The sequence below is a fragment of the Ursus americanus genome, chromosome 1 (genome assembly GCF_024610735.1).
Source record: "Ursus americanus isolate L20-20 chromosome 1, mUrsAme1.1.p, whole genome shotgun sequence".
Lineage (NCBI taxonomy): Eukaryota > Metazoa > Chordata > Mammalia > Carnivora > Ursidae > Ursus > Ursus americanus.
Window position 1 is genome coordinate 74,274,490 of NC_142127.1, and position 13,178 is coordinate 74,287,667.

Sequence of the window (13,178 nt, forward strand, 5' to 3'; positions counted from 1 at the left end):
CTGCCTCCCCTCCATTCCTAGATCTCATAGAATCAGCTCCCACTCATCTGTCAGGACTAGATGTCTCTTCCTTAGGCCTTCCCTGATCCCCCTCCCCAAAACAAAGCTAATTCCCCTGATCCATGCTTCCCAAAATGATAAATATTTAATGGTATGTCAGTACCTACTGGGTGAATGAATGAATGAATCACTAATGCTTCCTTCACTTAAAAGTATCTTAGGTAACCAATCAGGCATATATTCATCCCCTCAGTAAACAAGTTGTCATCCATGCTGAGCGCTGTGGAGGATACAACCATCTATTCTAACTTCCAAGAGCTTGCTACCTAATTAGGAAAATGAGATACAAACATCAGTAGACAACCAACTATTAGTGGCAGATAAGAGGCTAGATTCCCAGTTCCTGTTTATTAAATGAAAAGTAAAGAAGCAGTTGGTTGGATCTGCAAATGCTTTTAGAATTGACAGAAGAGAGAGTGAAAATGAGAACACAACTGCTCAAAACCTTTGGGATGCAGCAAAGGCAGTCCTAAGAGGGACATGTATAGCAGTACAAGCCTTTCTCCAGAAACAAGTAAAGTCTCAAATACACAACCTAACCTTACACCTAAAGGAGCTGGAGAAAGAACAGCAAATAAAGCCTAAACCCAGCAGGAGAAGAGAAATAATAAAGATTAGAGCAGAAATCAACGAAATAGAAACCAAAAGAACAGTAGAAGAGATCAACGAAACTAGAAGCTGGTTCTTTGAAAGAATTAATAAGATTGATAAACCCCTAGCCAGACTTATCAAGATCAAGAAGAAAAGAGAAAGAACCCAGATTAATAAAATCATGAATGAAAGAGGAGCGATCACAACCAACACCGAAGAATTGGAAACAATTATAAGAACACATATGCCAACAAATTGAGCAATCTGGAAGAAATGGATGCATTCCTAGAGACGTATAAACTACCGAAAAGGAAACAGGAAGAAATAGAAAACCTGAATGGACCCATAATGAGCAAGGAAATTGAAGCCTTAATCAAAAACCTCCCAACAAACAAGAATCCAGGGCCAGATGGGTTCCCAGGGGAATTCTACCAAACATTTAAAGAAGATTTAATACCTATTCCTCTGAAGCTGTTTCAAAAAAATAGAAATGGAAGGAAAACTTTCCAACTCTTTCTATGAGGCCAGCATTATCTTGATCCCCAAATCAGACAAAGATCCCATCAAAAAGGAGAATTACAAATAGCCCTGATGAACATGGATGCAAAAATTCTCACCAAGATACTAGCCGATAGGATCCAACGGTACATTAAAAGGATTATTCACCACCACCAGGCAGGATTTATTCCCGGGCTGCAAGGGCAGTTCAACACCAACACATCAATCAATGTGACACACTACATAAATAAAAGAAAGGACAAGAACCATATGATCCTCTCAATAGATGCAGAAAAAGCATTTGACAGAGTACAACAACCTTTCTTGATTAAAACACTTCACAGTGTAGGGATAGAGGGAACATACCTCAATATCATAAAGCCACCTATGAAAAGCCCACAGTAAATATCATTCTCAATGGGGAAAAACTAAGAGCATTTCGCCTACGGTCAGGAACACAGCAGGGATGTCCACTATCACCACTGCTGTTCAACATAGTACTAGAAGTCCTAGCCTCAGCAATCAGAAAACAAAAAGAAATAAAAGGCATCTGAACAGGCAAAGAAGTCAAACTTTCACTCTTAGCAGATGACATGATACTCTTTGTGGAAAACCCAAAAGACTCCACCCCGAAATTGCTAGAACTCCTACAGGAATTCAGCAAAGTGGCAGGATATAAAATCAATGCACAGAAATCAGTTGCGTTTCTATACACTAACAATGAGACAGAAGAAAGAGAAATTAAGGAATCAATCCCATTTACAATTGCACCCAAAACCGTAAGATACCTAGGAATAAACCTAACCAAAGAGGTAAAGGATTTGTACTCTGAAAATTGTAGAACACTTATGAAAGAAATTGAGGAAGACACAAAGAAATGGAAAAATGTTCCATGCTCATGGATTGGAAGAACAAATATTGTTAAAAAGTCTACGCTTCTATAGAGCAATCTATACATTCAATGCAATCCCTATCAAAATACCATCCACCTTTTTACAGAGTTGGAACAAATCCTAAAATTTGTATGGAACCAGAAAAGACCCTAAATAGCCAAAGGAAAGTTGAAAAAGATAACTAAAGCTGGTGGCTTCACAATTTCAGACTTCAAGCCCAATTACAAAGCTGTGACCATCAAGACAATACGGTACTGGCACAAAAAGAAACACATAGATCAATGGAACAGAACAGAGAACCCAGAAATGGACCCTCATCTATATGGTCAACTAATCTTTGGCAAAGTAGGAAAGAATATCTAATGGAAATAAGATAGTCTCTTCAACAAATAGTGTTGGGAAAATTGGACAACCACATGCAGAAGAATGAAACTGGACCATTTTTTTTACATCATACACAAGAATAAACTCAAAATGGATGAAAGGCCTAAATGTGAGACAGAAATCCATCAAAATCCTAGAAGAGAACATAGGCAGCAACCTCTTTGATCTCAGTCACAGCAATTTCTGGCTAGACATGTTTCCAAAGCAAGGGAAAGAAAGGCAAAAATGAACTATTGGGACTTCATCAAGACAAAAAGCTTTTGCACAGCAAAGGAAGCAGTCGACAAAACCGAAAGACAACCTACAGAACGGGAGAAGATATTTGCAAATGTTTTATCAGATAAAGGGTTAGTATCCAGAATCTATAAAGAATTTATCAAACTCAACACCCAAAGAACAAATAATCCAGTCAAGAAACGGGCAGAAGACTAGGTGATGGACATTAAGGAGGGCAGGTGATGTAATGAGCACTGGCTGTTATATACAATTGATGAATCACTGAACTCTATCTTTGAAACTAATCATATGCTATATGTTAATTAATTGAATGTAAACAAAATTAAATTTAAAAAAAAAAGAAGGGAGAGGAAGTTCAATGCTGCTTTTTGATGATAAATAAAGAGGGAGGGAGGGCAATCATAGCAGGATAGGAACAGGGTTGTTATGACTGCAGACATGGAAAAGCCTTCTTCGGCCATTTAACAAATACTTATTGGGCATTTATTCTGTGGGAATTTACTCATTCTAGGATACAGTGGTGAGTTGAAAGTAATGTTCAAACCCTCATAGAGATTATGTTCTACTCTAGTAGAGAAAGCCAATAGAAAGGTGAACAAGTATTCATGTCAGGTAGCAACAAGTGCTATGGAGAAAATGAATCAGTGTGGTAGAAAAGAGAATGCCGGAGATACTACTGCAGACTGAGTGATCAGGAAAGATCTCAGACCCACATAGCAAGAAGGCACCAGCCAGGCCAAAGTCTAAGAGAAGAGAAGTTGAGGCCAGATGAATAACATGCACCAAAGTCTTGGGACAGGAATGAATTCCACATGTTCAAGAAGCAGGGGAAGACCAAGATAAGAGGGATTACAAACAAGGGAGGAAGTGGTTGAAGATGCGGTTGGAGAGGTAGGCAGGGCTAGTCCCATGGGGCCTCCTTAGAAATCATATGGGGTTTTGCTAAGTGCTCTGGGAGGCCATTGGAAGGTTTTGAGTAGAGCAATGTCATATTTAAGCAGAAGAATGTCAGTGAGGAGAGTAATTTGGCTGGAGCATGAGATTTTTTTTTTTAAAGATTTTATTTATTTATTTGACAGAGATAGAGACAGCCAGCGAGAGAGGGAACACAAGCAGGGGGAGTGGGAGAGGAAGAAGCAGGCTCATAGCAGAGGAGCCTGATGTGGGGCTCGATCCCATAACGCCGGGATCACGCCCTGAGCCGAAGGCAGACGCTTAACCGCTGTGCCACCCAGGCGCCCCAACATGAGATTTTTTTTGAAAAGCAAAAGAGTCTAAGGCCTGAAACTATGGAGGGCTTTGCACCCTGGGCTAAGGAGTTAAGACTTTATGTCCCAGGCCTCGGAGAGCTATTGAGGGTATTTTTAGCAGGAGTGACATGATCAAAAACACTGACCTAAAGGTCATACCTGATTCACAGCATGATCTCCAGCATCTCCTCTCAGGACCCTGTTGTGGGTTTATTCAGCAACTTTTTAACACATCTGAAACCCCTGCATACACACCCAAACACGTGTGTAAACACTTGTCTCCACAAGTATAGGAAGGTGCCTGGAACCTCAGCATTAGAATTGTAAAGAAAGTTGGAAGCTACTAACTCCATCTGATTAGGAGTGTTTCTGAACTAGCTCTGTGGTGGGCAGGATTCTGAAGCCACATGTGGACCAAGTGGGAAAGAGGATCATCCTCAGCCAAGTCGGGAAGATGCTAGGTCTTTGCCATCTCTGGCCTGAGGCCCTGTCACAAGGTGAGGTCAGCTTAAGACAAAGGGTTGACTAAAAGTGGTGTGCCAAGGCTGCATGCACTTGTGAAGGAAGTGTTAGGGAGCAGAGGTCTTGCTTCCTCTCTTGAAACCAGTCCAGTTGAGCAGCTACCTGCTTTACTCATACGTGAGGCCAAGTCCTAGGCATTACTTTAGCTGAAAGAACAAGAACTGCTTGATTTTATCTCCTCATATCTAACTGGAGAGGTTCAGAAAGATCAAACATTGTATTTTTCTTTTTATTAAGGAATCTATCTATACACTTAAGATGTTTTAAGCCAAGAGATCTTGGTTTGGGTTCCTGCTTTGCCACTTAACTTTCTGTGTGACCCTGAGCTACTGATTTCACATATCTGGGCCTCATTTTATTCACCTGCAAAGTGATTGCCTTGACTATATCATTCTTTCCCAGTGGAGCAATGGGGAGGAAGTAGGGAGGGTAGAGAGGGGCTGGGTGATTGTGGCACCCCACACCTCCACTTTAGGGCACAGAGTGCACTTACCCATATGATTTCTTATACGGAAGCTTCTGCAGCTAGAGTAAGAAAAAAGTTGGGAAAAGTAGGAGGTCTCAGAAAGCCTACTTCTAGCTCTCTTTGAGAAGAATGAAATCTGTCCAGAATATATTCCTGGGACTGAGACAGTGTGCAGAGTGGGTTTAAGTTTAGGTGGTTGTTTATGGTTTTCACACTAAAGCCCTCCAACTCACAAGAAAACAAGAAGAGTGGGTGGTGCGTGGAGCAAGCTTTGAAGCTAGGATTGGTGGGAAGCAGAGGAAGAGGCTGGGCCACACAGGTGCCCTAGACTTAAAAGGCCACAAAGCAGGGAAGTCTCCACCCCTTGCCCTGCTCTCTGGAACTCTAAGCTGCCTACTTCTGCACCGGGAGGGATTTCAGCTGCTTGGCACTAGATATTCATTTCTCTGACTGGTGCCAAAGAACATCCACACCTAGAGTTGTAAGGCAAAATTTATTTACAGGTGCAATGCCTTGCCCACCGAAATCGGATGACTTGGTTTTCTTTGTGAATGGGAGAAAGGTAAGTGTTGGATGATACTACTGTGGCTTGCAGAAACAGCAGGAAACTACTAGCTTGAGGGCAGTTCTTGTCCAGTCAGGGACAAAAAGCCAGGGACTAGGAACCCATACCAATTTGGCCTCTTGTCCACTCAGCCAAGGCTTAGCTTCTGAGAATATGGGGAGGTGGTAAGCATTGGGGTTAATCACACTTGCTTTGGCATCAGGCAGTCTGGTTCCATTCCAGCTCTGCCATTTACTGTATAACTTTATGCAAGTTACTTCACCTCCCTGAGCCTCAGAGTACCCGTCTCTAGAATCTACTTCCTAAAATGATTAAAAGTGAGATGCTTCTTTCGATTAGGAATCTGCAAAGTCCTTATAAAGCACTTAGCACTGGGCCTGATATCCTGGAAGCACTGTATCTAGTAACATATCTTGATCCTCAAGCTCAGGAGGACAAGAAATAGAACTTTCTTTATTTTTGTATTTATCAACTTAATTTTTCTGTTGAGGCTTCATTAATCAGAATTAGTTGAAATGTAATTGCAGTCAATTTTCAATCCCCTCTTTCCCAGGTTGCAACTAAGTTTTAGGGGAACCTATATGACAAGAAGAATGGGCACACATTGTCGCTCTCCTCTAGCATCCCCCTGTCATAGCTCACCATCCATCCACACAGGCTGCTGGTTGACCCTCAGTGCCCTGTGCCAGGCAGGTCTGCTCTGCTCATGAGCCTCTATCTCTCAGGGGAACCATTCTGTAGTTCCCAAAGCATGTGGCTTCACTTCAGTCTTGCCACCTCCTCCAAGGCCCTTCACACTACAATCCCACAAGCCTAACTGGGATTTGGCCATGTCCACCCTACCACCCCAAGAAAGGAGATAGTATATAGAGTTTTCATCATGTCCCATGTAACTCTCTCTCCTGTAACCAGTCTCCACAGCCAGCAGCCACCATACATTTTTCCAAACCTTCATTCATGAGCTGAACCCTAATTCACTTCTTTCACTGGCCTAGGCTTTGGAGCCTCCTTTGTCTATTTTCTGTTCCTAATCCCTTCTGAATCATGAGCCCAAAACTTTTTGGGGGGCCTACACAAATTCATGTTTTTCTTCTAGGGAGAAAGGAAGACCCTAACATGAATAGCCCACTGTGTCTTCCTTTCCTCTGATGCCACAGAATGGCTGGAGGTGTTTACAGGACACTCTAAGATAAAGTCAAAGGAAATATCCCAAAATAAGCAAGTGGGAAAGAAGCACCAAAGAAGATCCCTCCAGGCTTCTGAGTGATAATCCCCCACTTTTCAAGGAGAGGGACACCCTGGGTCCCTGGGCTGGGACAACAAATCTCAACATTAGCCACTCTGCCATGCGGGGACTAGCACACTCAGGGACCCCTTCAAGATGACACCAACTCTCCCCACCTCCCATTTTTGCCACCAACTCTTGAGGTCCATGATGTAATCACATGTGTTCCCCACTGGAGGTGTCTCAGAGGTGCCAGATTAGAAACTCTTCCTATCTAGACATCTTCCCTCCAGGATCCTTCATTGTACACACACACACACACACACACACACACAGCATCCAAGTCTCTCCCCAATTTCAAATATCCCAAGAGTACAAAAGACTGAGTTGGAATATTCCACACACATAGGTAGTGGAGCAAACATGAAGAATGTAACTCCCATGGGGGCTTACCCAGTGGGGACTCCCCACTCCAATCACATATAAAAGCATTGTTGTCACACTTACTTGGCAAGTCTTCAGCTCTGTACATGTATGGGAAACTTGTTTGCCTTCAGAGCAAAAAATAGTTGGGCAAATGAAAGTATTATACCTGAGTCCCTAAATCAAGCAGGACAGCAGACATTACCCTGGGTCACCCATTCGATCCCCATAATAATCTCTTTTCTGTTTCCAACACAGGTGATAGAGAGGAATGTGGACCCAGAAGTCACTCTGCTGAGCTTCCTACGAAAGAACTGGATCCTTTTGATCAAAGTCTGGGCAGTGTCTATGTTTGCCTTAAAACTTCAGCCTGCTATGATTATGAAAACTAATCTAACCTCTCCATCTCCAGTCAGCTCCATTGGCCCTTGCTGTCTCTTCACTTTGGGCAGTGGTTTTAAGGATATTAAGTTAATTGGGCTATTTGGAGAGGATGAAATTTCCCCAGAGCTTCTTATATCTGGATTTAATAGCAATGAAATAAAAGCTAAGCTCTTTACTTCAGCACTAATTATTCCTTGAAGGGCTCTCCAAATCCCCAAGAGGGTAGTTATATAATAGAGGTTTGCGTTGCATGTACCCTGTCCTGGCGGGAAACCAGATTCTCCAGATTCGGGAAGAGCATGTGTCATCGGAAAAGATTGCCTTTCCCTACATCCGTTCTCTTACGAGAGGTTTTCCCAACCATTTTATATTCTGAAATTTAGATCTTCATAATGGCAAACATTTTAAGTGGTAGGTCTAATGTATCTCTCTGAGAAGCCAAAAAGTAAACAAAGAAATAGCAGAAATTATAAATTGATGGAGTCGACGCATGGACAAGTTTTGTTTAAAAGTCCACATGATGTTTAGTTATCAATATTTGTAAATTAGGAAATCTTGTATTTTAGAAAATCAAGATTTTTCAGCTTCTCATGAGAAATGAGAAAATAGTCATTGCTGCGTGACAGCTGTTTTGCTGAGCAGAGGGACTGTCCCTAGCGCCCTATCTAGAATGAGGCACAAGCTCTCCAGTTACACGCAGCCCACTCTACTCATTTACATACCTCTCTGATAAGCATCTGATGTTAAAACTTAATTTAAATGAACAAGCCCTATGGCTTAAAAAAAAAAAATCCGTGATTCTGAAATCTTCTGAACCAGTCTAATGAATTACATCCAATCTCACAAACTAAACTGGGTGGAAATGGACCACAATTAGGAAGAAGGAGGACTAAAGAGAGGGAGTGAAGTCTGAGCCTGGATTTGACTTGAACTTTGACCAAGTGAGAGCTGAAGGACACTTTAGGTGAGATCTGAAAGTAAGGATGGGAGTTTTTGCCAAAGGCTCACTCACTTGTTTTCAAACCATACACTCTTTTTTTTATAATAATTTTTTATTATATTATGTTAGTCACCATACAGTACATCCCTAGGTTTTGATGTAAAGTTCCATGATTCATTACTTGCGTATAACACCCAGTGCACCATGCAATATGTGCCCTCCTTAATAGGCCCATCACCGGCCTATTCCATTCCCCCAGTCCCCTCCCCTCTGAAGCCCTCAGTTTGCTTCCCAGAGTCCATAGTCTCTAATGGTTCATTGCCCCTTCTATTTGCCCCCCCTTTCTTCTTCCCTTTCTTCTCCAACAGATCTTCCTACTTCTTATGTTCCATAAATGAGTGAAACCATATGATAATTGTCTTTCTCTGCTTGACTTATTTCGCTTAGCATTATCTCCTCCAGTCCCGTCCATGTTGCTGCAAATGTTGTGAAATCATTCTTTTTGATGGCCGAGTAATATTCCATTGTATATATAGACCACATCTTCTTAATCCAGTCATCTGTTGAAGGGCATCTCAGCTCCTTCCACAATTTAGCTATTGTGGACAATGCTGCTATGAACATTGGGGTGCATATGGCCCTTCTCTTCACTACGTCTGTATCTTTGGGGTAAATACCCAGTGGTGCAATGGCTGTATCATAGGGTAGCTCAATTTTTAACTGTTTAAGGGACCTCCACACTGTTTTCCAAAGTGGCTGTACCGACCTACATTCCCACCAACAGTGTAAGAGGGATCCCCTTTCTCCACATCCGCTCCAACATTTGTTGTTTCCTGCCTTGTCAATTTTTGCCATTCTAACTGGCGTAAGGTGGTATCTCAATGTGGTTTTGATTTGAATTTCCCTGATGGCTAATGATTTTGAAGATTTTTTTCATGTGTCTGTTAGCCATTTGTATGTCTTCATTGGAAAAGTGTCTGTTCATATCTTCTGCCCATTTTTTTATTTGATTATTTGTTTCCCATGTATTGAGTTTGAGAAGTTCTTTGTAGATCTTGGATACTAATCTTTTATCTGTAGTGTCATTTGCAAATATCTTTTCCCATTCCGTGGGCTGCCTCTTAGTTTTATTGACTGTTTCCTTGGCTGTGCAGAAGCTTTTTATCTTGATGAAGTTCCACACGTTCATTTTATCTTTTGTTTCTCTTGCCTTTGGAGATGTGTCACGAAACAAGTTGCTGTGGCCGATGTCAAAGAGGTTGCAGCCTATGTTCTCCTCTAGGATTTTGATGGATTCCTGTCTCACATCGAGGTCTTTCATCCATTTGGAGTTTATTTTTGTGTATGGTGTGTGAGAGTGGTCAAGTTTCATTCTTTTGCATGTAGCTGACCAATTTTCCTAGCACCATTTATTGAAGAGACTGTCTTTTTCCACTGGATGTTTTTTCCATTGACTCTTAATCATAGGAAACAAACCGAGGGTTGCTGGAGGGGAGGGGAGTGAGGGGCTGGGGTAACTGGGTGATGGACATTAAGGAAGACTCATGACGTAATAATGAGCAATGGGTATCATATAAGACTGATGAATCAGTGACCTCTACCTCTGAAACTAATAATATATGTTAATTAATTGAATTTAAATTTTAAAAATTAAAAAGAAAAAATAAAATAATTAAAAAACAAAACAAATGCAATACAGTTGGACAAAACTAGAATACACTGAACTGCTAAAATAAGATTTTCTCTCCCAATTACATGATTGGAACCCAGAATACCTATAATGAAATAGGGCTTTTCAAAGGGTTTTCATAGCCATCATCCTATAAGATGCTCATGATAAGCCTGTGAAGATAAAGTCGGTATTACTTTTCCCTTTTTGCAAGTGAGAAAACAGACAGGGAAAAGTTATTATGTTCAGTATCACACAACCAATAGGATCTAGAGTGGCCTTTACTGAGACCTGGCAGGCAAATGATTTCTCAGACCTACCCCTCACCCCCACCCCCACCCCCAAAGAAGCCCTCCCTCACTAGCGACACCCTAGGGAGGCAGCTATAGGGGGGTAACATGTGTGCCGTGCACCCTTTCCTTGACCAGCCCCTCTAGTACGCCTCACAGGAACCAAGTACGCCTGTGGAAGAGGAGGCTGCGGCGCGTGCACGGTGATGGTGTCTAAGCGTGACCCGCTGTCCGCGAAGATAAGGTAGCCTACCCAGAAGCTGGAGGCCAGCGGGCTCTTTGTTTCTTTGCCATGCTTGTATTCCCATCTGAGACCTAAATGTCTCTAAGATCTTGTGATTCTAACCCTCCCTAGATCTTCATCCGCTCTGAGAATCTGATAAAAGCTATGAGCTCTCTCCTCAGAACGTACATAAACTAATTATATTTTGCACATAGTTTCAGGGAGATTGCAGAGCTCCTAAGGCCCATCCATGTGGGAATTCATAATGCCTGGCTAGATAAGATTTAATAAACACATGCCTCCCTGGCTGAGACTAGTTGAAAAGCAAAGAAGGAGTATCCAGAAAACTGGGTCCCCTTTAAGGTTTCTGGGCTGAAAACAGCCAGATCCTCGTTGTGGCTCAATGCACTCATCCAGGGAGTAAATGCTGATTTAGGAGAAACATTTCTCTTTGGTGGTCACGCACTCCCTGTCTGCACACTCCTCACGAGCACAGCTTGTTCTCATCACACGATACTCCCTATGCCATTGCCCTGATTATTAAAGCTTCACATTCCTTCTTGTTTTTCTTTTTTTTTTTTCTTTCTTTCTTTTTTTTTTAAGGATTTTTATTTATTTATTTGACAGAGACAGCCAGCAAGAGAGGGAACACAAGCAGGGGGAGTGGGAGAGGAAGAAGCAGGCTCCTAGCAGAGGAGCCTGATGTGGGGCTTGATCCCAGAACGCCGGATCACGCCCTGAGCCCAAGGCAGACACTTAATGACTGAGCCACCCATGCGCCCCCTCCTTCTTGTTTTTCTTATTCTTTTGTTGTGTTGATAACATTCACAATAAAGGTAGAGGCAGAATCTGGCTTGGGACCTTTCGCCCCTAGATCCTCTGGTCCCCATGCCCTTTCCTTTCTCCTACTAAGGTGTCTGGAATAATTGTTTCATTTGCCACCTCAGGGTTTGCTGGCCAAACCTGACATGTCTATGTATCCCATGGTAAGAAACCCCCAATTTAGGCAAACCATTCATTTTACAGATGAGGATACTGAGGCTTAAAGAGATGAAGTGACTTGTTCAAGGTCACACAAGGTTCTAGAACAAGGACTTCAACGCACATTTTCTGGTTCTGAAAATAATGCTTTTTCTGCTGCTGGTTTGAACCAACCCTGCAGAGCAGGGACCTGGGCCGCGGTTGCATCCTATAATTAAGGGTCAGATTCCAGGACTTGGGCTGCTCCCAAATCCACTGGCCCAAGAAATCAAGAAATGGCCTCAGAACACATGTCATTCCACTGTTCAATGAACCTTACCCAGAGAGTTTAAAATTAACAAGCAAAAAAAATCTCAAATGCAGACATAAAAGACTTAAGTGTGCCTTTTACCTGTTATGGGGTCAATATCCTAATAAATACTAGTTGAGGTCCAATCATACTCCTGGTGACATGAGTGTATTCCCATTGAGTTCAGACCTAGGTGGGTCTGTATGGGCTTAGAAAGTTTTTCTGAGGTTCAGAATGCCCAGGTTCTCCCTAGGGATCCTCAATTCTTAGAGATAGTACAGAGTCAGCAGAGAGGACTCTAAATTCTCCTTCCCTGTCACCTCTCCAGTTCCCCATCCCCCAGGCTGAATGATAGGCTTGGGGGAGGTTTCTGCTGCCCTTCTTGGTTCCCAGATTCCCCAGGAGGCAGGACAGTGTTACTCTCCTTGATTTTCTTTGTGTTGCTCATATGAAGACACTTCTCCATTACTGCATGCCTGGTGCCCATCTGCTCTCTGTATGGGGCTGCTGTCACCACTGTGGAAGGTGTTGGAAGTATCAACACCAGGCTTCACCCTGTGCAGGTAAGAGCACATTGTAATTTTCTCACTTCTTAACTTTTTCTTTTTAACCAACACTGTGTTGACTGTGCTGCCTGGAGCTTCTAGGTTGTAATCAGGTAAGTAGAAGCTTTGGATGCATATTGATCAAGGTATTAATACCTAAGTGATTTAAAGAAAGTTGGAAATCCACATTTTATTAGATGATCATCTTTTTTCTTACTTTTTCTACTCAAATGATAAGCATGATTATCAAAACATTGATTGATGTCTATGTGACTATAGGCTGGAATAAATATTGTACACAAGATATTATTCATAGAATAAAATGTCAGAGACGCACAAGATAAAACTCAGGATTATTCCCTGTGGCATAGGAGGTCTTGGGAGTAAAATTAGAACTGAGGCTGTCTATACCAGAGCACAAGCACAATCATTTCTCCAAATCTTAACTTGAAGCTGGAACACAGAGGCTGATTTTAAGAGAACTGTGACATGCGTTAGCAGAAAACACACCGGCTCCTCTGTCATTGTCACAGAGAAGGGAGATAGAGAACTGGAGAATCATAGGTCCAAACCCACCAGTACTGTGGGTTCTTCCAGCAGGAGGAGCCCAGAGGGTCTCTGGGTTTCACAACATGAGAATCAATTCCAGGAAGGTCAGCAAAGGCCAAGGACCCAGCAGAATTTACTAGAATGTCTGGGAAGATCAGGCAAGATAACACTCTGAAATCTAGAACAGGGCTTCC

General features: G+C 42.3%; 1 protein-coding gene across 3 annotated transcripts in view; it reads left to right on the plus strand.

Annotated features, from left to right (window-relative positions):
* The first annotated feature begins 5,251 nt into the window (after positions 1 to 5,251).
* The window catches only part of LOC123798188 (aldehyde oxidase 2), a 78,534-nt gene continuing 70,607 nt past the window's right edge, over positions 5,252 to 13,178 (plus strand). For all 3 annotated transcript variants that reach the window (XM_045806437.2, XM_045806438.2, XM_045806439.2), the window contains exons 1-4: positions 5,252 to 5,463; positions 7,373 to 7,430; positions 10,545 to 10,641; positions 12,345 to 12,453. In XM_045806437.2, coding sequence (XP_045662393.2) covers positions 5,410 to 5,463; positions 7,373 to 7,430; positions 10,545 to 10,641; positions 12,345 to 12,453 — 318 coding nt within the window. In that variant the 5' untranslated portion in view covers positions 5,252 to 5,409. The remainder of the gene's footprint in view (positions 5,464 to 7,372; positions 7,431 to 10,544; positions 10,642 to 12,344; positions 12,454 to 13,178) is intronic.